At 38.0% G+C, this 25,326-nt stretch overlaps 1 protein-coding gene across 1 annotated transcript in view; it reads right to left on the bottom strand.

The window, feature by feature from the left end:
- Positions 1–775: 775 nt before the first annotated feature.
- The window catches only part of gch1 (GTP cyclohydrolase 1), a 46,842-nt gene continuing 22,291 nt past the window's right edge, over positions 776–25,326 (bottom strand). Inside the window, exons 2-6 of the mRNA XM_059957652.1 lie at positions 22,285–22,394; positions 15,566–15,621; positions 13,898–13,929; positions 12,156–12,240; positions 776–4,294 (exon numbers count right to left, since the gene is read on the bottom strand). Of these exons, the coding sequence (XP_059813635.1) occupies positions 4,168–4,294; positions 12,156–12,240; positions 13,898–13,929; positions 15,566–15,621; positions 22,285–22,394 (410 nt within the window). The 3' untranslated portion in view covers positions 776–4,167. The remainder of the gene's footprint in view (positions 4,295–12,155; positions 12,241–13,897; positions 13,930–15,565; positions 15,622–22,284; positions 22,395–25,326) is intronic.

The following is a 25,326-nucleotide window of genomic DNA, read 5'->3' as shown; positions in this document are numbered from 1 at the left end:
ACTCTATCAATGCCTCTTATGCTCAAGAAAAATGCTATGCGGTCATAATTACTGCTGTCAAGCTCCCTAACCCTAGTAAATATTTCCAAATGTAACAATCTTAACATTTTGGCTCTAATTTAATTGTATATATTTTAATCTTTTCATAGTGCTCTGGCAAATGTTTAAAATATTAGCCTAAAAATTGTTCAGATTGTTTCTAATCGATGAGTTTTGTGTGATTGGCTGGACAGTTGGCTTGATGTTAGCCCTGGAAAACAGCAGAACTACCTGCTCCACCACTGTGCACTCAACATGCTAATCTTGAAGTTGCACAGACCTCCGATGTCTGGGATCAATTTTAGACAGATGTCTGACAGTAATCAAAGTTAGGAAATTGGAAGCCAGTGCTAGAGATCGTTTGATATTTATGGGAATGTTTCTTTTAGGTCAACGGCAAGTGATTGCAAAGATCCAGGCCAGGTTGTTGTTGACTCGCACAAGTTCAATGTCTTATCTCTGCATTAGCAAAGTAATACTTTAACAAGGTTTAATTGGATTTGTTCTGAAACAGCTGGCTTATTTGTACGTCATAGCACCTGACATGTTCCTTCACCTTACCCCATTCCTCCCCAGTTATTAACCTGAGTGAGATAGCCAAGCCAAAATCATTATTCTACCTCAAAGTCAAGCAGGAAGGGTAAAGCAAAATGTCAGTGTTACAACCGACACTGAAATGCTACTCAAGTTTCAGATATATTTGCATTTTAAAGGAACGGTTTGAACACAAGCTGAATTAAAGTTTTAAAGTATAATTTAATGGACATAAATTAACAAATAAAAGCTAATGTACAATATATTAATTAGACGCAACCATCACAGTGCTGAATGTGCATTAAAACCACAAATACATTTCAATAAAAGACAAAACAAGTACAAAAAGCAAGATTAAAACAAACAAATCTGTTTGCTTCTGAAGATACTACAGAGTCCAAGGCCACTTTTTTCTGTGAACAAACACTAGGTTAGTACACCCAACAAGGATACTCGGAACAACATACAGTGAGTCTGGATTTTTACATATTTGAATGAGTTCATGGTAAATTTGAGTACCATTCTGGATGTCTGTGTTTTTTATATGACAAAACAGGTCAATTAATGACATTCAATTTTCAATATACAAAATTGCACAATAACATTTCAGCAGTTCATTCACTTGAGGACAAGTTTTGCAACATCATAGAATGAGAATGTGAAAGTAGTCATCTTTGGGAATACAGGCATCAAAGATATATGCATCCATATTACAAAGAGAATAATTCTGTCACTAAGTCTGTGGCATTTAAGTGCAATTTAGAACAAATCATACAGTAGTGATTAGACAGTGCTTGTGTAAACAATGTCATCTTGGTCAATGGCACATCACATCATGGACAACCAAACCAAATTCCAACTGGTTCCTAACATAAATGAAATATACAGCAAATCTACATTTACATTCTGTTTATTACAAATAAAATACCTGCTCAACTACTTATGTAAATGAAATCCTAAATCCAACCTTCAACCTTGAAATTTAACAAGAAGAGTAAGAAAATAAGTGGAATTAGTCTCCTGGTAAACACAACAGGATCTGTTAAAGTCACAACCCATTTTAGACATTCATTTACATAAATATATGCATATTAGTTAGTTTCTAAATTCCCAATGCTTATTCTTAACTGGATAATGAATTGGATCTATTCTTTTTTGCTAATCATCAAATGACATACTGCTACATACTTAAACATAGTATTGCACTCTCAAAACTAGAAATTAGGCGATGCTCAAGAAGTGTTCATTTTTTAAAAAATTATGATTATCAAGTTAACTTGCAAGTAACTAGTTCTGTATTTCATTAATAAATTGCTCACTGACGATATATTGATACTTTGACATAAATTTTCCTTCACTGTTCTATAAATAGTTAAGATCATTACTGATATATGTGCATTTTTAAATCATACTATATACAACTGCTTAACACCCTTCTACAAATTTATTTACCTGGTTTTTCAGAGACATTAACTTAGAATCATTAAAGAATTTAACAATACCATTAAACCTAAGCATCAAAATAATTCTATGCAACTTCATTATGCTTTTTTAACATCTATTACTTGTGATTTCAAATCCCCACTTTGCAAGGTTGCATCTGTTGTGTTGGAACTTTAATGAATAGATACACATTTAAACACTGTAAAAACAGAATAGTTTATAAGAATTATCTGTAAACAGGAACCTGGTTGGTCCTTACATCAAAAGGGTTTCTTACTTGTCTTCTTACACTAAAAGCTCAACCATTTACCAATGACAAATGTCTCAAATTTGGTCATCTATATTCCTATTGGAAGATATGGCAGTCTGTATTCTCATTTCAGATAAATCTGTTAATGTTATTAACATGTTATTTTTTTTCACACAATTTCTTGATCTTTTCCAAATCTACTGTAATTTGTTATTTATTTTCCTTCTCACAGAGAAAATATTCTCTCTTCTGTCACCCACTATCCCTCTAATTGACCAAATGATATTAGGGACTCTCAGTGAGGACATAACATCCATTCCTTGTTATTCTATTAATGTGATGCATCCTTTATGCTCAGGGGCAGGTAGGAATGATTAAGGCTAATTGAGTGATGGACCTTATTGAAAGGGTGTAATTAAAGATGTTGTAGTTGAAGGAATTTGGTAAAAATTTGATAGGGCTTTGGAAAAAATACATCTGCAGTGGCGTTTTGGTCTCTACTCTTGGAACGATGTGCTTGCATTTGATACAGTATATTGGAAAGAAGTTCAGTTCCTGGGATGAGAAGGTAGATCCTGAGCACACGTGTTTTGCACAATACTCAGAGGAGGTGAGTAGAATAAGAATCAAGCTCATTCATTTATAAAAGTTCAAGAGATTTTAACAGAGTTGATAGTGAGAGGCTGCTTACCCTCACTGGAGAGCTTGTATCTAAAAGCAGAGTCTCCCTTTAAATGCTCAGGCATTTAGGAATGCAATTGAGAAATTTCTTCACAGCTTGTACTTCGAAAATCCTGTATTCCAGAGGGTTGTGAATAATTTCAAGAGAGTTATCAATATATTTTTGGACCTCTAAAAGAAAACAGGACTAGGCCATTTTCAAGTTAGAATATCTATGGAAATGCAATACATTATTGAATTATATTAGCAAAATTTAAAGTTCAAACTTGAAATTTATTACCAAAATATTTATACCATGGACATTTTGCAGGCATGGTCAGACCTTGCCATAAGTATCAGTTCCACTTTTAGTCACGGTGACAAAGGAGACACAGCTATTCCCTAGGACTTTTAATGTTCAGAAGAATTTGGGCTGAAAAGTTTTGAAATAATAATTTGAAAAATACTTACAATTGTGAGATTGAAGCAAAGGGTGCTAGGATGAAATAATTAAAATGCATTGGTTCTGTCCACATTTTGCTTACCATTCAGAACCAACTAGAGTTGTAGCTGTAGTAGAGGCATTCCAGCTAAAAATTTTAAAGAAAAGAAATCTGGGATACATTCTGGAATTAACAGGCCAAATGTGGTGATTGATCCACATTACTGGTTACGTAAACTCTGGTGCTTATTTCAATGGTTAGAGAGATGAAAAAAAATCTCAAAGAAAGAACAGAACAGTATGGGGTGTAGTGGTCTGGGAAGTGAAGACCTATGCTCATCACCAGAGCAAATTCTCCCACTGCATCAACTCTAAGCCATGAGAATCATTAACAAATATTGACATGGGAAATAAAAGTACCCAAACCGTGTTGGGAAAAATATCATTTGACTGATGTAGAACAGACTTAATATTTAGTATATCTATGTGATCATTACAACAGATAGGGAAGGAGAAAATATTTTATGTAATTATCAAACTTTATAGATCTGCAGCTATTACAAATCACTGTTTAACTGCATCAGATGCTATGCTGTTTTATCGAAAATCATAGTTATAAAACTAAAATATTGTCCATTTGAAACTTTGATACAAGTATACAGTCCAAATTTAGTTTTTAACTTGTATGACTTAAAAGAAAATCTAAATCCAACATCTCTTCCTCTTACAATATAAAACATCTTCTGAATGTCTATAAGGATCTTGACCATCCAATGAGGTTCCATCAAGGACAAGATTTTCAATTCCTGATAAGTGTCAGAAACTCTTCTCGGGTCTTTGGGTCTTCCCGAAACACACCCAACATAGTGCTGGTTACTGTTTTACTGTTCATCTTTTGTACTCCCCTCATAACCATGCACATGTGCCTGCAAAGAAAAGTTGCATTAGGAACTGTTGCCAGTGTTGTTGTCCATCTTTTTTCCCAATGAAATCCTCTAGGTGTTTGTTTGTTCAGTAATATTAGTCTAACTTCATTCCATTAAAACTTTTAAATTTAAAGAAAATGTTCGTAGTGATTTTGTAATTGTACTACCAAGTTTTCCATTTTCCAATATCAACCACTAGCAGGTGCGCTTTTTGTTTTGCCAGTAGGGGGAGGGGGGAATTGTTGTTTACGTGTGAGGGGAGGACTTTGGGGTTCTCGCATTTAACTGTCGTTCATTCTTTGGGCATTTCTCTCTGTTTTCATGGATGTTTTGTGAAGAAAATGCATTTCAGGATGTGTATTATATACATTTCTTTGACATTAAATTGAATCTTTGAACCTACCCTTACACTCTGGGTAATATTTAAATTGTGAACTTCCGCCATTAAGATTTTACTCTTTTCTTTTTCAATATTTTTATTGATTACTTGCATAGATGAATACAAATACATTATGATATTACGAAAACAGAATCAAAGTTGAAATGTCCCATATCTGTATATAGTAAATTAAACGTGATATTGAAAAGGTATATTTTATTCTAAACTAAAACAAAATCAAAACCCCATAACAAAAAAAAGAAAAAAACAGCCATTTGGTTAAAAGAAAAAAAAATCCTTAACATATTTGTAAATTCAAACATATAGTAGCCATCATCATTGCTGAACAAGTCAAAGACTGTGAAAGTAGTTCCAAAAATGTCCCCATAATGTGAAAAGATCTTGTCTAGAAATAGAACACCTAATCTTTTCTAAATTTAAACGTGATGTAACATCAATCAACCAATCGGCATGAGCAAGCGGAGCAGCATCTTTCCATTTAAGCAACAAAACTCTTATGGCTAAAAGAGAAATAAAAGCCAAAATATGCAAGTCATTCCGCTTAAGAGTTTGTTGGAGATAGTCATCATATTTCCTCATTTGATCAACTATCTATTCAATATAATCTTTGTAAAGCTCACCTTTTTTACACATTTACAAATTAGAGACTTCTTGCGTTCTCAACTTCATACATTTCCTAAATGTCCAGATAAAAATCTAATTGATACAATATTTACTCTGAAACCTATTCATAATGGATCTATTTCTAATATTTATTGTATGTTGTTGGCAATGAGAAACATTCCGTTAGATAAAATTAAAAATCTCTGGGAGCAAGACCTACAGATTTCAAATGATGAGGATACTTGGTATGAATTTTTTTCAACTTGTTTACACCTCTTCGTTATGTGCGCATCACTCTCTTTTACAATTTAAAGTGGTTCGTTCTGTAACGTTCTCCTTCGGGTGTAACGTTACAGTGAAAAAGCGGCATTATCAGGTGTTTCAAGTGCTGCAATGTCATCTCAATCCAGCATCAAGTCGATGCCGCCCAGCGACAAGGGCGGTAGGGCATCAGCAATTAAGGCCGCCCAGGCAAGAGCTAAGGCAGATGCTGCCCATGTGCGGGTGGACTACGCCAAGCAACTAGCAAAATTGAAAATGGAAGCGGCCGCAAGAGAAGCCGAAATCCAGTTGGAAATGGCAAGGATGTCGACAAAGTTGCAAGTGCTGCAGCCAGAAAGAGAAGAAGAAGCTGCCAAGGCGGAAGCAGAGTACATAGAAGCTGAAGGAATGCATGATCTGACCGAAGTAAGATCTACTTCAGAAAGGACCAGATTGGAACGAACAAGCGACTATGTCCAATCTCAAATAGACAGGCAGGCTCGTCCTTCCTCTCCATATGTATTCGATAACATCCCATGTCACGAGGATCCTCAGGGAGGCACGATTGCATCACATCCATACGAGGAAGACAATTTACCCTCGCAACTCCGTGATGAAGTCGAGAATGAAAGAACCGACAACGCTCCTTCACCCCCACAACAGGATGGCGGGGAGGGAGAGGCTCACTCCGGGACAACAGTTGTCAGCACGAACTGTACAGGAGTTTGCGGTCAAGGTCAGTCAAGCCGTTCTTGTTCCTTTCTTTCTTTCTAAATCTTTTTATTAATATTAGTAATATGGACAGAATACAGATGATATATTGATAAAGAAATTACCAACATACACATTCCATTACATATGAAAAAAAAACATACATAATAGTTACAATATAAATGAGTTTACCAAGACATAAGCCATAAGATATATGTATGGACATAGTAAATCTAAATATTTCATAATGTATAATATAAAAAAAACAGAAAAAAGAAAGAAAAAAAAACAAAAAAAAATTTTTATAATGCAGAACTAGCTAATCTAATCTAATAACTATAACTAATAAGTAATATAAAAGAAAAAAAACAAAAGAGAAGGAAAAAAAAGGGGGGCTGTTTATAATATCTCACAAAAATAAGTATTCATCAATGCCGTCACTTCCGGTCCTCTCAAAATACATAAGCTAAAAGCTGGGAAATCAAATGAACTTGGCACAGGGTCATATTACATCATATGAAAATGTTGAAAGCCGTTCTTGTTCCAAGATCTGCCTCACTAAGGTGTACCCTAAGGAAGCACAACAAGACGTTAACAAGTGTAAAGTAACTGACGAGACGCTAGGTCAGTCAGTTTTCGTTCAAACCGAGCATGGTAATAAACTTGCTCAATCAGCTCAAGATGCCATTTCCTTAAAAACAAAGGTCTTCAGAGATGAAGCAAAGAATGGGGTCACCCCATTGGCTTTCAGAGAACCACGCCAGCGCTTGCCAAATAACAAAGAGCAGGCAGTCAAATGGTTCACGTCCTTACAAAAAACCCGGAAAAGGAAACCTGAGATGCAGCAACGCACCCGACTGACCCACGAGGTACTGTGCACCCTAATGGCAGAGGTCACAGCCATTATAAACGCACGACCACTCCTACCTGTGTCTTCTGACTCAGAAAACCCCTTCATACTTTCGCCATCAACGCTCCTTACGCAGAAGGCAGGAGCTCCTCCTCCACCAGGAGACTTCTCAGACAAGGATTTGTACACAAAGCAATGGAGACAAGTCCAAGCTCTGGTAAATCGGTTCTGGTCTCGCTGGAGACTGCTCAGGGACAAGCAAATCGCCCGCAACAGCTGGCCAATGGCCAGAATCACTGCTACATTCCCTAGTGGGGATGGACATGTCAGGAAGATCGAGTTGAAGACTACCGACCAAGGCAATGTGAAAATTTACCAAAGGCCAGTTACAGAAGTTATTCTACTTCTACCTAATGACTGATTAAGAGACTAAGTTTTGTACCCTGTTCATTGTGACCTTACGAAGGTCAGGTGGGGAGCGTGTTGTCTTTATGACAGTTATTTAGTTTATAATATTTTTGCTCAGTAATTCATTTGTTAGTATTTTGTAGTTAGAATTAGAAGTGTTTATAGTATATTCATTGCCTGTAAAATATATCGGCATGCGATGACGTCACATCCGGTTTCACCGCGTCTTGTGGGAAAGTACCGGTTTGAGATCAACACGAGGGTGGGGGCTCACCACGAGGCAGACCCAAGCAGAAGTTGTTTTGCAAGCATTAGAAATCACAGTGAGAGCAACGCTGTAAGTTAATAGATAATCGATATATTGAACTAAGATGTTAACGCCAATCCTGTTAAAAGTAACGACGGTCGATAATGTTTATGTTTTCGTTAGTTAAAGAGTTGCGGATAGTTTGCATTGAAGTGTATTTAAAGTAGTCAATGGCGTAGGTAAACTCTGCCTGTATACTGCACCTTAATGTAATGAAGTTATAGTCACTTTTACAAGTATTTACGATGGAAATGTGATATTAAAAAAGGAACAAATACTGTATCAATCTTGTATTGTTTTATCAACAGTTTTCACCATATGTTAATATGAAGAGTGAACAGTAAATGGTTAATCTTACTGCGACCTGGTTCTCATTGACTATGGTTTATCTCGGTGTTTAATTCGGCGTTACGTTACACCCGAAGGAGAACGCTATAATGACTAAAGATAAGCTCTCTCGTTTAGGTGTAATGTCGAAGCCGCCTCTCTAATTCATATGTTTTGGTCCTGCCTGCGGCTTGATAAATTTTGGAAAGCAGTATTTCAAACTTTCTCAGAGCTTTTCAAAGTAAACTTTAAAGCCAACCCTCTGAATGTATTGTCTGGCATTGTTGAAAGATTTTACTCTTATTCTTCTGCTTTCCCTTTATATTTCATCTTCTCTCTCCTTATTGTTTTTTTAAGTTGTCTTCTCTTAGTGTTTAAAGTCTTCCAATTCCCTAACTTCCCACTAACATTTGTTAAATTATACACCCTCTCTTCTGTTTTTATTCTGTCTTTGACTTCCATTGTCAGTCACGGTTGTCTCATCATCCCATTAGAATACTCCTTCTTTGGGATGCATCTGCCCTGCATCTGATTTTAGCTTCTCCCTCTGAAACTAGTTCTGGGAAATGAGCCTGGCCAAGTGACTAGCCTTTCAGTGGGAGAGCATTTGGAGAACAGTGATAACAACACCTTAAGTTTTAATATAGTCATGAGTAAGAGTAGGTCTAGACCTGTCAGAAAGTACCAAAGGGATGGGATGGGGGGGAAGGACAAATTACAACATTGTGAGACAGGAGCTAAGGGTCATTAACTGGGAGCAGCTGTTATCAGGCAAGTCCATATGTGCCATGTGAGACTTGTTTAAAGACCATTCTAGGATACATGCCATTAGGCCTTGATGGCATACATGTATGTCAATCAGGAGAGGGAATCAGTTGGGTACAGGCAAGCTAGGATCACAGGAATCCTGGGAGGAGAGAGGGGATGCATAAATGTACTCAAGAAAGAAATCAGAAAAGAGGCAGAAGGTAGCTTTGGTAGAGAAGATTAAGGCAATCCATACAAATTTTATAATTATATTTGGAGTAACCAGGAAAAAAAAAACAGGGTTCCTCAAAGACCAAAGTGGACTGCAGGAGATGGGTGAGATCCTCAATGAATATTTCTCCTCTGTTTTTACCATAAAGGCAATGAAGAGTTTGAACCTTGAGGAAGTAAATGGAGAAGTCTTGGAAACAGTTTTCATTGCAACAGGGGTATTATCGAATAGAAAATTAGAAAACCTACAGCACAGTACAGGCCCTTCAGCCCACAAAGTTGTGCTGAACATGTCCCTACCTCAGAAATTACTAGGCTTATCCATAGCCCTTTATTTTTCTAAGCTCCATGTACCTATCCAAAAGTCTCTTAAGAGACCCTATCGTATCAGCCTCAACCACAGTTGCCGGCAGCCCATTCCACACACTCACTCTGAGTAAAAAACTTACCCTTGACATCTCCTCTATACCTACTCCCCATCACCTTAAACCTGTGTCCTCTTGTGGCAACCATTTCAGCCCTGGGAAAAAGCCTCTGACTATCCACACAATCAAAGCCTCTCATCATGCACACATCTATCATGTCACCCCTCATCCTCCATTGCTCCAAGGAGAAAAGGCCAAGCTCACTCAACCTATTCTCATAAGGCACACTCCCCAATCCAGGCAACATCCTTGTAAATCTCCTCTGCACCCTTTCTATGGCTTCCACATCCTTCCTGTAGTGAGGCGACCATAACTGAGCACAGTACTCCAAATGGGGTCTGACCAAGGCCCTATATAGCTGCAACATTACCTCTCAGCTCCTAAGTTCAATTCCACAATTGATGAAGACCAATGTTGGTGAGGCCACTTATGGAATATTATATTTAGTTTTGATCAGCCAGCTAATGGGAAGCTTAATGGCATTATGCTGGAAAGAGTGCTGGGGGATTTATAAGAATGTTGTCTGGACTTAGGGGTCTGAGTTGTGGAGAGAGGTTGAGCAGTTTAGGAGAGCAGGAGAATGAGGTGTTTACAAAATTATGAGGGCATAATGTAGATAGGATGAATGAACTCAGTTTTTTTAAATCTAGAACTGGGAAATCAAGGTGCACATTCAAGATCGGAGGGAACAGATTAAAAGGAACCTGAGGACAACTACTTCCAGTCAGAGAGTGGTTAGTTTATTTCATGATCTGCCAGAAGAAGTGGTTAAAGCATGGACATTAACAACATTTAAAAGGTGCTTGGGCAAATACATGGATAGATAAGGTTTAGAGGGATATGGACCAATGGGAATTGCTTAGTTGGGAATCTTGGTGGGCATGGGCCAGTTGGGCCAAAGAACTTGATTTTCTGTACTCTATTTGACAAGGTTGCTCATAAATGCTGATTCATAAGATCAAGATACATGGGATCCACAGTGACCGGGTAGTTTGGCTTCAGAATTTGCCTTGCTCTTAGTGGAAGGGTGTTATTCCAGCTTGAGGTCCATGCTTGTGGTTTTCCACAGAATTAGTGCTGGGACTCTTTTTAGATGAAAAAATAGAGAAGTGGGTTAGTAGATTTGCAGACAACACCAAGCTTGGTGGAGTTCTGGACAGTGAAGTAGGCTGTCAAAGGACACCACTCTGAAAGGGGACGTACGGGTAAGTAGGGTCGTAAAGAATCCTGTCTATGCCTTCATTGCTTGGTCACTGAGTACAAGAGCAAGGAGTTATGTTGCAGACATATAACATTTGTTAGGCTGTGTATTGTGTATTGTGTGTATATAATTGTGTGCCCCATTGCAGGAAGAAGGTGGACAATTTAAAAAGAATACATAAGAGGTTTAGTAGGATGCTACCTAGATTACAGAGTAATAGCTATGAGGAGACATCGAACAAACAGGTTATTTTCTCGGAGGCAGAGTGAAGACTGGATAAAAGTTTATAAAATTATGAGGCCCGTAGACAGGGTAGGTCAGAATCTTTTACCCAGGGTAGAAATGTCAGATACTAAAGGACATACATTTAAGGTGAGGAGTAAAGTTTAAGAAAAATGTATGAGCAACTTTGTGTTTTGCAGAGAATGATGGGTGCCTGGAACAGGCTGCCAGGGATAGTAATGAAAGCAGATACAATAGTGGTGTTTAAGAGGCTTTTGGACACATGAATAAGCAGGGAGTAGAGATTAATGGATCATACGCAGGCAGAAGAGATTTAGTTTAATTTGGCACTGTTTGCTGCAAAGATTTGGTGGGCTGAAGCCATGTTACTGTGTTGTACAGCCTGAAGTTCTAAAACAGTTTGCTAGTATAGTGCACCTATCAGAGAACACGTAGTCTACTCTAGGTTTTCTAGGATGCTGTCTGGGTGACTACAGTGATTGTAATCTCACAAAGACATTGTAGCAGCTCACTAAATTTAATTCAGCCACACTTCACTATACCAATGAAGCAATGTTAAGAACCACATTATCACTTCTAATACTGACCAGATATTTTTTGATACTGCAAGTTTCTATCAATATTAATATACATTAGTTGTCCACCACTCCCTTCTCAGATAATTAATATAAATACTTACATTCACATGGATATAAAATCATATCCAAAATGGACTTTGATTTAATCTGAGCATTCCAATTCATGAAAAACACTTTCACCTTTGTAAAATTTCATGCTATTAAATTGCTACAGATGGCAGTGGAAGCCAAGTCATTAGGTATATTTAAGGCAGAGCGTGATAGGTTCTTGACTAGCAAATGTATCAAAGATTACAGGGAGAAGGCAAGAGAATAGGGTTGAGAGGGATAATTAGCCATGATGAAATGGTGAAGCTGACACAATGGGCTGAATTATCTCATTCTGCTCTGTCTTATGGTCTTAAAAACACTAACAAATTCAGTGAGAGTCTTTAACTAAAAAAAACAACGCATACTCTTTGATTCTCAATAATACAATTATCAACTTAATGTTGGATTCATTTTCAATCTGTATTAAGAATTATTAGAGAGAAAAGAAGGAGTTTAGCTTTTCTGTGTTCAGAACTTACGTGGCTTCGATTACAACTCCAACTCCTGCAGGCTGTAAAGCTTCTGTGATTGCAACAGCAATCTGTTTAGTGAGACGCTCTTGGACTGCAAATGGACAGAACCATGTACCCATTAGGAAGGAATTCAGAGCTAACTATTACTTTAAAAAGGGAAATCAGAACTGTACTTAATGATGTTTATTTCAATATATAAAACTAAATTCAGACCAGGATCAGTGCTCACTTTTTGTGGAAGGACTGAGTTCATGCAGCCACTCTCCTTGTGTGCGGATGGAAGGATATTTCCAATATTCTGAGATTTATGTGATTACTGGGCTGTACTTTATATTGGTTTCCTTCAGTTTTTTTGGTGTTTTCTCTCTTGTGGCCAATTGGTGGCTTGGTGTATCTGTTAGTTTTTTGTGTATAGGGGGGTGGTGATTTTGGTGCTACTGTCGCTGTTCTTTTCTATGAGTGAGGGGGTCAGGGATTATTATTGTAGCTGTTATTTTCTGTGAGAGAGGAGGTTGAGGATGGTTATTATCTGTTTTTTTCTCTCACGGATGAGGGAGTCGAGGGTTGGATGCTTTTTTTTTGAACGGGGAGGGGGTAGAAGTTATTGGGTTCTGCAAGTTCTGTTTTTTTTGTGTGGGGGAGGTAATGTTTTTTCCTTACATCAACTTTCATGGTCTTTCTGTATTTCATGGCTCTCTGGATAAGACAAATATCAGAGTTGTACATGTATACTTTGACAATAAAATGAACCTTTGATTTCCTACTATATAGTAGTTTGATACATTTCATGCAAAAGGCAAATGTTTGATAATACAGCTATTAGCATAAAAATATATTAAATCCTCATTACTCTTCGCAGACATAAGTAATAAGTAGAGGGTACATGTCAGATGGTAAAAACCCTTCACGGTGGAGGTCACATTCTTGGGGCACTGCTTGTGAAGATGGCCTTAATAGTGGGGAGGGTTGTACATGTGATGGAGCTGGCTGAGTCGACAACTTTGTGATCCTGTGCAGGGAGCCTCCGTAACAGGTTGTGATGCAACCAGTAAGAGTGATCTCCACCATTCAGCTATAGAAATTGCAAGAATCTTTGATGAACATCATCAAACTCCTAATGAAGTAGAGCCACAGATGTGCCTTCTGCATTACTGCATCAATACCTTGGGCCCAGGACAGATAGTCCAAGAAGTTGACACCCTAAAATGTAAAGCTTCCTACTTCAATAAAGACCAGGGCATGTTCTGATATCTTCCCATTCATTAAGTCCACAATCAATTTGTTGGTGTTGAACAATTTTCATTAAGCACTGGCCTCACTGGGTTAGTTTATTAATTATTAGACCAAACAGCACAAAGACTACAGTTAAAATTAGGTAAGCACATAAGAACACGTGTAGCAGTATGCCATAGAGCTTACTCCATATTCTGTAATTGTGTTCATCTGACAGGCTCGGATTCCCACTCCTGCTACATCCTGAAACCTTAGTTCCCCTCTCTATCTCAGCCTGGAAAAGATTCAGTGATTCAGCCTCAAATACTCCACCCACAAGATCTGTAAAGTGTATTCCATATTTGTCTTAAAAGGAGTGTAGGCGTCTCTATGAGCTTGTGCCTCAATGTTAGAGATTTCCCCATGAGGGAGACCTCCTCTTGCCATCTATCCTGTCAAATCCCACCAGAATATTATGTGGTAAGATGCATATCAAATTTTTTTTGAAAACTTTGGCAGTTTAATTAACTACTTACCCTGAAGTCTCCTACTGTAAATCTCAACAATTCTGGAAAATCAAAAGTCAGAATGAGTAATTAATTTAAGCATGTACATAAATGCAGTAGAAATGCTTCAGTAAGTTACAACAAACTTTTCCTATCACTCAGTTTTTTTTTCCCTAGTGTGGCACGAACACAAAAAAGACGGCATTTAAGTACGTCTTAATGTTATTGCTTCTCTATGATATTTGCATTTAATATCAAAATCCATAATAACATTAATATCTGTATTTTGACATGGCATTTTTCCGAACTAAATTAGCTAAAAAAATACCAGGAGGATGCATTTGAGAAAATGTTTTATAGTAATACTTGTATAACTTGATTATGAGTAGATAAATCAAATGTTTCAATAGCAAACAATATACTCATGGTAAATGAAGTGTAAATTGAGTTAATTTGCATAATTTGTATTACCAAGGTGAATTTCCATTTCAGATTTATGGAGATGCATCCTGAAGGTAAGGAAGGAAAGTCAGTATTCCATAGAAGATCAAATATTAATGAAAGAAATAGTACTGGAATAGCAACTTTACTAAATGATGGAAAGTTTAATTTCTAATTCATAGAACATGAGGACTTCCCCAAAGAATAATAATTTATTTGCTTTAAGCTTGAACTGCTAGGATAGTTTAACACTTGACAGATGTCATCACACTCAAACAATCAGCTTTTGGCTACTATGCAGAGATTATTTTGGAGTCATCTTTGGAATCTATTGTAAACGCACAAGTACAAGGTGTTTTTATTGGATAATTGATTGCTGCAATATTCAGATATTTCAGCCTTGAACCTGCCGGTCCATCTTTCTTTGATGTGTTACTGTTGACTATATGTTCTATGAAATATTCCCATTCAGGGTGGTAGTTGCTAAATATGTTGAAGGAAAGATCTTCACACCTGAGGAATTACTGAAAAATGAATTTAATTTGTGTAAATGCTCGCAATTGAAACTAATTAATTTTTGCTCCAACTCCACACTTCAAAAGGTGTGTTAGTAGATAAATTATCATTGATTTATTATAAAATGTCAACTAGTTAATGTTTTTGACGGAGACATGTAACAAAAACAAATGCAACATTACAGGACTGCACTAATGATCGATTTGTGATTTCTGAACAAAATCAGATTTCCAGTTTGAATAAATCTATTCTTCTTTACCTTAAGGATAAATACATTAAGAATATCTGACAACCTATAAATACAAATCAAACTGTTGTCACAATATGATTAAAGAAAGATTTTTGATATATATGAAACAAACAGATATATATGTATTCCCTTCACCATAGTGAGATTCTGTCTGTTCCTCTCACTCACCACTTTCTTGCCATTCCTAATATCCTCAATCCTCTTACTGCCTCAAAAATGTACAGACTTCAGCTTAGTACCTACTCAATAACTTAACATTCATATATATCTTAAGTGTATCTTGAATCCAAAATAATTAATGAATTAGCCCAGATGTTTTTGAAGTTATGGTTTGTTAGCAGTATACTGTATCTGATATATTCAACAGTTGTTTTGCACCAATTTCTTAAGGTAAATGTAAGATGTTAAATAAAAACAAAGCAATGATGGAAGGCATTGATTTGAAGTAAAGATGCCCTTATAGTCCTCATTCACAGCTATTCGCTACTTACCTGGCTAGCTTGCTAAGACCAAGGAGCCGCCTCTCAGGTAGATAACCTATATGTACCTACAGAATGGAAAGAAAACATTGACTACATCTGACCACACAATGAAGGGACCGAGAACTTTCTCAGCCAGGTCAAACTGAAATTTCTAAACACAAAAGAGATGCTGATATTTTCTGATGGGTCCCGAATCAGTATGAGGCCAAATGTGTGCAATGGGATGACCATGCAATTGTAAGCAGCCTTTTGGAATAAATAGCAAGCTGTGAGTAATACTGCTCCAGGGAAAGGTGTTCATTCAACTACAAGACAATGAGCTAAACTATACGCAACTCTGATTTTCTAAAGGAATTAACAGCCAGTGTTATATCTCTCAAGTCTTTGGCAAAACGGGCATTGCAAAAGATTTCCAGTAATGCAATGGTCATGCAGATCTACATCAATGGCATTTGGGTATCTTTTGATCACACCAATATATAGTAATGTTCAACAGTTAAATATGATTAAAATAGTTCATTAAGAAAAATTACTGGCACACATGCACCATGTTACAGTGGTTTTAACTTCTTTCTTCTGTCAAACCAAAGACTTAGGGTATTGCCACAGATAACAACAATTGGGGAAATTTTGTTTCATTGGGTGCTTGCTCCTATTCAGGCTAACTGAAATAGTGCACATCCAACTGAAACCATTGTTTCTACAAACTCCCATTTGTTGCATCTTTCACTCTCTCTCTCTCGCTCTCTCTCTCTCTCTCTCAAGCTCTTAGGCCTAGTTACCTGGCTAATTTGCTCACTCCTATAACTTTTCTGTTTGGTATATAACCAATTGAAACCTGGAAAAAAAGGAGAGAATTTCAAAGGTAGAGAATCTGACATTTAATAGATTATATTGGTAACTCTGGTTTATGAGCAGAAAATATAACTGAAGAGACAATAAAGGAAATTAGTTTGCATTTCAGCTGCATTAATCCTGGTTAAAGGATGTTTAAAGGGCAAAAAAATACCCGGGCAGGTTAAAGTAGCATGTCGTGTTGTAATATGTATTGCATCCTCGATTCTCTGAATGCTAGATTTCGTGACTTTCTCCTGAGCTTCCAATTGTGGGGACAGTTACTTGTGGTCTTTAGCGTCAGATTTATAAACCGAGCAGAGCTTTCTGGAAAAGTTTGAGATCTTCTGGGTTATTATACAATTGGCAAGCACCAATAAAAAGAAGTTAAGTTTAAGCAGAGCAGCCAAAGTGTGAGTGGGATGGAGTTAGAGTGAGTTTGGCTCAAAAGGCTTTGGGGAGGAGAAGCAGTGGCTAGTTTGAGTTTTTGACCGATTTACTTTTCTTTCTGTCTTAGTGTCTAACTAATGTAGTCAGGATGGTTCGCTGGTCAGAGATGTGCTCCTCATACAAGATTCAGAAGATCTGGGAGATTGCCAGTCTCCCTGATTGCTACATATGGTGCAGCTCCTAACGGACCATGTCAGCAAACTAGAGATGGAGCAGGATGACCTTTGGCTCATTTGGGAGAATGAGGAGGTGATAGATAGGAGTACAGAAAGGTAGTCATACCCAACTTGCAGGAGGCAGGTACTTGGATGACTTTCAGGAGAAAGAAAAGGCAGTGGAAAATGGAGTACCCGTGTGGTCATTCCCCTCAACATTAAGTGAACCACCTTGGATACTGTTGGGGTTGGGGGGTGGGAATGACCTACCAAGGGACAGCAGCAGTGACCAGCTTCTGCCACTGCAGCTCAGGGTGGAAGAGCCAGAACAAGAGGAGAGTGGCGATGATTGGGGATTCAGTAGTTAGGGGAACAGACTGGAGATTGTGTGGACATGGAAGATATTCCTGGATGCTTTTTTGCTTCCCAGATGTCAGGATCAGGGACATCTCAGATCAGATCCACACCATTATTAAGGGGGATGCTGAGTAGCTAGAAGTCATGGTACACTTTGGTACCAATGACAGAGAAAGGAAAGGGATGACGCCCCATAGAGAAAATACAATAACCTTCTTGCAATGATGGATTATAATGTGCCTGCGTTCATCTGAGTTGAGAAAAATGAAGCGGATTTCATAGACATTCAGGATTCTGCGAGGAATTGTTTGTGAGAGGTTGTTTCTCTGGCTCATCAGATTATAATATTCTTTTTAGAGAAATAAAGAATATAGATTATTATATTCTTTATATATAATTAAAAATCTCTTAAATACAGGTGACCCAAATATTATATTTGCTCTGGTTACAGAAATTTGCTGTTATGAAATTCACAAGCCATGAACACAAAAACCTAAGATACAGAATGAAACTTGCTTTTACAGAAATTGTTTGTTTAAAAGAAGTATTAAAGAAACACCAAATGTTTTGTTTTCACCTCTCGTCTTTTGTTGGATTTGGTGAGAAATATAAAGTTTAGCATTTTGGAAAATCATGATATGGGTGGTTTGTAGGAACACTACCATTCCACCACATGCATCACCTGTGCACCATTTGTGCAGGGCCGTGGATGTTTTGTTCAAATCAAGAGCAAGGTTTTTTTTTAATGTATCATGGGAATGTATGGAGAAGGAACCAGGCTTTGGGATCAGAAATGATTGTTTTGATCAGCAATGCCATTTTGGGTCCCTGGAGCCTGGTGCTCGACCCAATGTTGTTAAAGTGAGAAGAACCAAGAATACTACAATTAAGTACACCGTGACAGCTGTTTTGATCTATTATTTCATTATTGTATGCTTTTGTTTCAAGATGTGGGGAAGAGCATTAAATAATTGATTGAAAAGTGAGTCTTTAAATTCCTTAAATAACCTAGACTAAGCAACAATCCCCATTAGAATAAATGCAGTAATTTATAATTCCTCTTCCATCTAATATTGTTTTAAAAATAAATTGAAGAAAAAATTATTATGAACAATCAAGTGAAGTCAAATTACTTTTTATTGTCATTTCACCCATAACTGCTGGTACAGTACACAGTAAAAACGAGACGACGTTTTTCAGGACCATGGTGCTACATGAAACAGTACAAAAACTACACTGAACTACGTAAAAACAACACAGAAAAAACACTACACTAGACTACCCAGGACTGCATAAAGTGCACAAAACAGTGCAGGCACTACCATAAATAATAAACAAGACAATAAGCACAGTAGAGAGAAGTAAGTTGGTGTCAGTCCAGGCTCTGGGTATTGGGGAGTCTGATAGCTTGGGGGAAGAAACTGTTACATAGTCTGGTCGTGAGAGCCTGAATGCTTCGGTGCCTTTTCCCAGATGGCAGCAGGGAGAAGAGTTTGTATGAGGGGTGTGTGGGGTCCTTCATAATGCTGTTTGCTTTGTGGATGCAGCGTGTAGTGTAAATGCTACATAATCCTGCTACATAAACATTTTGTCTATAAAAATGGCGGCAATCTTTATCCAGGGTTACATAGGCAATTGCTCTTTTTGTCCCCAGATCAAAGGAATGCACAAACCCATCAAAACAAAACATAACACTTACAATATATTATCAGATCAGATGTATTGCAGGCAATAGAAGATAAGACTTACCCCCCCCCCCCCCGAAACATTTGAACATTGTACTATTTATTATTCTGCAGTTAAAATACAGCTATGAATTATAGCCTAAATTGGCCACTCTTTTCCTGGTTATTGCAAACAGGTCCAACAAAAGGACCAGTTTGCAGGCCATTCTACCATTGACCTTTACACCTGGTTGTTGCAAACACTCTTAGACAATGCAGATGTCAGATACCATTACTCCCGATCTGCTGCTCTGCCAAAGGGCTCAACACAACGTACAAAATGTTCTGAGCTGAGGAGCCAGTTGCATTCTACACCTGGTAATTCCAATTAATTAATTAATTAATTGGTTGGGGTTGGGGTTGCTGACCTTAGTAGTAAACTGCAGCAACCGGTTTGATTGAGTTGAAATCAATACTAAACAATTAGTACATTTAAAAAAATAATATCTAGGGAACATATTAATATTTTATTTAAACCAGTCATGAAAGATGGTTCATTCCAGCACCACCTGTATGGATTTTGTATGTTCTCCCTGTGACTGTATGGGTTTCATTTGGGTTCTCTGCTTTCCACCCATGGTCCAAAGATGTACTGGTTAGGAGGTTAACTGGTCATGGTAAATTGTCCTGTGATGAGAGTAGGACTAAATGGTGGGTTGTTGGATGGTGCAGTTCACTGGGCCGGGAGGCTCTGTCCCGCATTGTATTGCTGAATTAAGTAAAAATTTTTCACAGTGAGCTGTCAACAGATGGGGGAGAACTTAAAAAGATGTTTTGTATTCAGGATACAGACACAGAGTCTATAAACTGAGGCAAAGAGTAACAAGATTATGAACCATATATGGAATATAAAAGAGGAGGTTTTGCTGTCTTAAGGCAAATTAGGGTGGAAAAATACCCAGGACTTGACAAGGTGTTCCCTCAGATCTTAAGGGAGGCTAGTGTAGAAATCAGAGTTTGGTGAGGTATTTAAAAAGTCCTAAGCTACAGGTGAGATGCTGGAAGACTGGAGGATAGCAAATGTTATTCTGTTGTTCAAGAAAGGCTCTGAGGATAAGATGGAAAATTATTGGCCAATAAGTCTGACATCGGTAGAGGGTAAGTTATTGGAAGGTACTCTAAGAGACTGGATGTGCTGTACAAGTATTTGGATAGACAAAACCTGATCTGGAATAGTCATAGTGGCTTTGTGCGTACTAGGTAGCATCTGATTAAAGTTTGTTGAAGAGGTTACCAGGAAAGCTGAAGAAGGAAAGGCAGTGGATGTTGTCAAGATGGGCTTTAACAAAGTGTTTAACGAAGTCCTGGATGGGAGGCTGGTCAAGGAGGCTCATTCACTTGGTATTCAAGATGAGGTAGTAAATTGGATTTGATCTTGGCTTCACGGGAGAAACCAAAGCGTGGTACTAGATGCAACATACACAAAATGCTGGAGGCACTCAGCAGGCCAGGCAGCACCTATGGAAAAGAGTACAGTTGATGCTTCAGCCGAAAGAGCATGTTGACTGTACTCTTTTCCTAGATGCTGCCTAGCTTGCTGAGTTCCTCCACCATTTTGTGCATCTCGTTCAGATGTTTCTCTTGTTAGTGGTAGTAGATGGTTGCCTCTCTGACCAGAGGCCTGTGACTAGTGGTGTGCTACAGGGATCAGTGCTGGATCCCTTTTCGTTTATCATCTCTATCAATGATCTGGATGATAATGTAGTTAACTGGATCAGCAAATTTACAGATGACACAGACTGGGGGTGTACTGGACAACGAGGAAGCCTACCTAAGCTTGCAGCAGGAGCTGGACCAGCTGGAAAAACAGCAGATGGATTTTAATGCAGACAAGTGTGAAGTGTTGCACTTTGGGAGGAGAAACCTGGGTAGGACTTGCAGTGGGTCACTGAGGAATGTGAGAGAACAGTGATCCATAATGGGGATACAAATCCATAATTCCTTGAAGGTGGTTTCACAGGTTGATAGAGCCATAAAAGAGAGCTTTTGGCATATTGGCCTTCATAAATCAAAGTACTGAGTACAGGAGTTGGGGAGTAATAGTGAAGTTGTATAAGACATTGGCAAGGCCAAATTTGGAGTATTTTATGCATTTCAGGTCACCTACCTACAGGAAAGATATCAATAAGAATGAAAGAGTACAGAGAAAATTTCAAAAAATGTTGCTAAGACTTGAGGACTTGAGTTATAGAGAAAGGGTGAATAGATTAGGATTTTATTCCCTGGTGTGTAGAAGAATAAGGGGGAATTTAAAGAGGTATACAGAATTATGAGTATGAGGGTAAATACAAGCGGGCTTTTTCCACTGAGGTTGGGAGAGACTGGAACTAGAAGTTACGTTTTGAGATTGAAAGGTGAAGTATTTAAGGGGAATCTGAGGGGGATCTTGTTCAGTCAGAGGACCAAAGGGCCTGTTTCTGTGCTGCAGTGCTCTGGGACTTTATTCGGCCTTCCCTGCAGCCTGTCAGAGGAATCGGCTGGGCCTCAACCTTTAACATCAAAGGCAGGCATTGTTTGTATCAAAACATCTCTTCAGTGTATTGGTTCAATTGAGTGGACAGCTAAACACCAGACTGAGATTCCATCTCAGGATTACACTTTTTTTTTGCTGCAGCTAGTCCCAATCTAAAATTAAATGAAGGAAGATTAAAAAAATTAATATGAAGTAGGGGAGCTGGGAATATAATCCTTAAGCCCAACAAAGAGGGCAGAATTGCAAAAATATTGCAAGTATACTAATCTTTTTTTTACTGGAAATGGTCACGGTAAAATTCAATATTCACTAAATATTTATTGACCATTCGTGTTGAATTGATCCCTTAGGTATGACAGAAAACAAACATCCCCTTGCAGAGACCTGCTCATGCAATAATTTTCAGATTGTATAAGATTCTGTCAGTTGCGATCTGGTTTATTTTGGTGATGTCTACCCTGAAGCATTCCTTGCACTCACCAAAGAATTTTTAAATAAATGTCAAGAGCTTTTCAAATGCTCTAGCTCTGGATGGTGGTAAATTAACCTCCTCCTATTGGAAATCAGCCTTCAAAAAAGTTAATGCATGACTCAGAAACCAAGATTATGTCGCTTTTCTCGTTTGACGTTTTATCTCACTGTGCAGTTTAACTACAGTGTGACATTGTATTCAGATTAGCCACTCAGTTAATGGTGTGGCTGATCTCAACTAAAGACAGATTTTGTTGTTCTTACCTTTCCAATAAATGGAACTAAATGATGTTCACACATTGAAAACATGTCAATGTCCTTCACTATTACCATCTCATCATGGTCCTCGTCAAATATGGCATCATTCAAAACATCTAAAGAGGAAAAGACATTATCTTATATAGCAAGAAACATGCAGGATTGAATATACTTTTGATATTAAATTGCTACTCATCACTTGGAGCTAATGGAAAGCATTTCATATTGCTTGGTTACAAGTAGTTAGCAGAAGCTCTAACATCTTTCAACACACACAATATGCTGGAGGATACATCCCTTTCCAATGCCAGCACATCGTTTGTGCCGAAGTGCTCCAAGTGCAGTCAGACCAATGCCTTATAAAGCTTCAGGATTACATACTTGTTTTTATATTCTAGTTCTCTCAATATGAATGCCAACATTGAGTTTGCTTTCATTACCACCAACTACCTGCAAGTTAACCTTTAGGGAAGGACCTCTCTAAAGAAGGGGATCTCAAACATTTTTATGCCATCGCTTAATGGTATTGGTCCACGGCATAAAAGTTTTTCGGAACCCCTGCTTTAGAGATTCCTGCACAAGGCCTCCCAAGTCCCTTTTTACCTCTGATTTCTAATTGCTCTTTGTTTAGAAAATAGTTCTATGCTTTTTTTTAGCCTTCTACCAAAGTGCATGACCATATTTTGTTTTACTCTGTATTCCACCTGCCACTTCTTTATGCATTCTTCTCATCTGTCTAAACCCTTCTGCAGTTGGCCTGCTTCCTCAAAACTAACTGTCCCTCCATGTATCTTTGTATCATCCACAAACTTGGCCACAAAGCCATCAATTCTGTCATCCAAATCATTGACATATTACATGAAAAGAAGCAATCCCAACACCGACACCTGTGGAACACCACCAGTCACAAGCAGCCACCAGAAAAGACCCCCTTTATTCCCACTCTTTGCTTTCCTACCAGTCGGCCAATCTTCAGTCCATGCTAGTATCTTCCCTATAATACTACAGACTCTTATCTTGTTTAGTTGCCTTATGTCAAAGGCCTTCTGAAAATCCAAGTAAACAACATCCACCTTTGTCTATCCTCAAAGAATTCCCCTTAAGGAAACCATGCTGACTTTGGCCTATTTTTATCAAACACTTCAAAGCACCCCAAAACCCCATCCTTAGTAATAGACTCCAGCATCTTCTCAACTGCTGAAATCAAAGCTAACTGGTCTATAATATTCTGTTTAACATCCCTCCCTTTTCAAAGAGTGGAGTGACATTTGCAGTTTTCATTCCTCTGGGACCATTCCAGAATCTAGTGATTCTTGGAAGATCATTACTGATGCTCCCACAATCTCTTCAGTTACGCCTTTGAGAATCCTAGGGTGTAGTCCATTTCAATTCTCTCACTAACCAGAAACACACCTTTGTACTTTATTTGATTTTCTTTTGGAAAATGGCTATATTAACTCACCCTACCAGTTTTAATGACGTATTTGCTCCAAAATCCTTTAATTCCTTATTTGATTTAATTTTTCCCCCAAGAAATATATCACCTTGTGTTTATCTGTACTTTTCTTTATGCTTTTCTTATTTAAACACCTATTCCACAAATTTAGACATGTTCTCTTAAAATTTATTGCAAGCAATCTCCACCTCTACAATTTGAAATTTTGCACATTTTTAGAAATTTGATTCAAGTCCAAATCCTTAAGAAAAATTGTTAACTACAACTGTTCAGCACTTGCCCTCCAAGTCTGTGATACTACACTTGAAAACAGCTAACCATCCAAATCCAGAGCAGTACTGACAATTCTAAAATTTTATGCACACCACTGCCTCTACTTCCTCAGATGGCTGATGAAATTCAGCAAATCCCCAATAAGGATGAACTTTCAATCTACATGGCCCTTGCACTTTATTTGTCCACCTGCACTATAATTTCTTTTTATCAGTAACACAATATTCTGCATTTATTCCTTTTGTAATTCTGCAATGTACTTATGGAACGATCTGTCTGGAAGGGGTGGTATACCTGTTCCTGTCTCCTCAATGGTACTCAAGGTGAAAGGATTGAAAGTTTCTCGGAATGAAGATCAGCAATAGCCTGTCCTGGTCCAACCACATATATGCCACAGCCAAGAAAGCTCGCCAACGCCTCTACTTGTTCATGAGGATATAAAAAAATTTGGCATGTCCTCATTGACCATTACCAATTTTTATCAATGCACCAGAGAAACACCCTACCTGGATACATCATGGCTGCTCCACTCTGCCCGTGACTGCAAGAAACTGCAGAAAGCTGTGGACTCAATTCAGCACATCACATCACATCCCGGAATCCAGCCATCCATCTATGGACTGCTCGCTGCCTCACTAAAACACTCAGCATAATCAAAGGCTCTATCAACCCTGGATATTTCCTCTTCTCCTCTCTACCACTGTGCAGAAGATACAAAAGCCTGAAAGCATGTACCACCAGGCTCAAAGACCGCTTCAGCTCTGGTTTTAAAAGACTCCTGAATGGCTCCCTATTACGACAAGATGGATTCTTGACCTCAGAATCTTCTTTGTTATGATCTTACACCTTATTATCTACCTACACTGCACTTTATTCTTTATTTTGTTATCATCTGAACACACTGTGTAATGAATTGATCAGCATGAACAGTAATGCAAGACAAGCATTTCACTGTACCTTGGTGCATATGACAATAAAAAGCTAATTCCAATTCCAAAAGAGCTTCTCACTGTATCTTGTACATACCACAATAATAAAGCAATTATCAATTAGCTAAGGAAATGCCTTTTAAGAATATAGAAAAATAAATACTTCTAAGGCATTAACTTTGCCTACTCTCCCTGTTCCATTTCAAAGAATTCAATATCATCAATCAAGCAAGATTTTTCCATGTAAGATCTGAGCTGACTAAAACCTGGGCCTCCGTACCTCCCTCTGCAACTGGATACTCGACTTCCTCACCAGAAGACCACAGTATCTGTGGATCAGAAATAACATTTCTTTGAACAATACCTCACAACTTTTTTGCACTACTTATT

The sequence above is a fragment of the Hypanus sabinus genome, chromosome 2 (genome assembly GCF_030144855.1).
Source record: "Hypanus sabinus isolate sHypSab1 chromosome 2, sHypSab1.hap1, whole genome shotgun sequence".
NCBI lineage: Eukaryota > Metazoa > Chordata > Chondrichthyes > Myliobatiformes > Dasyatidae > Hypanus > Hypanus sabinus.
The sequence above is the reverse complement of the archived record's forward strand: the minus strand, read 5'-3'. Positions and strand labels throughout refer to the sequence as shown.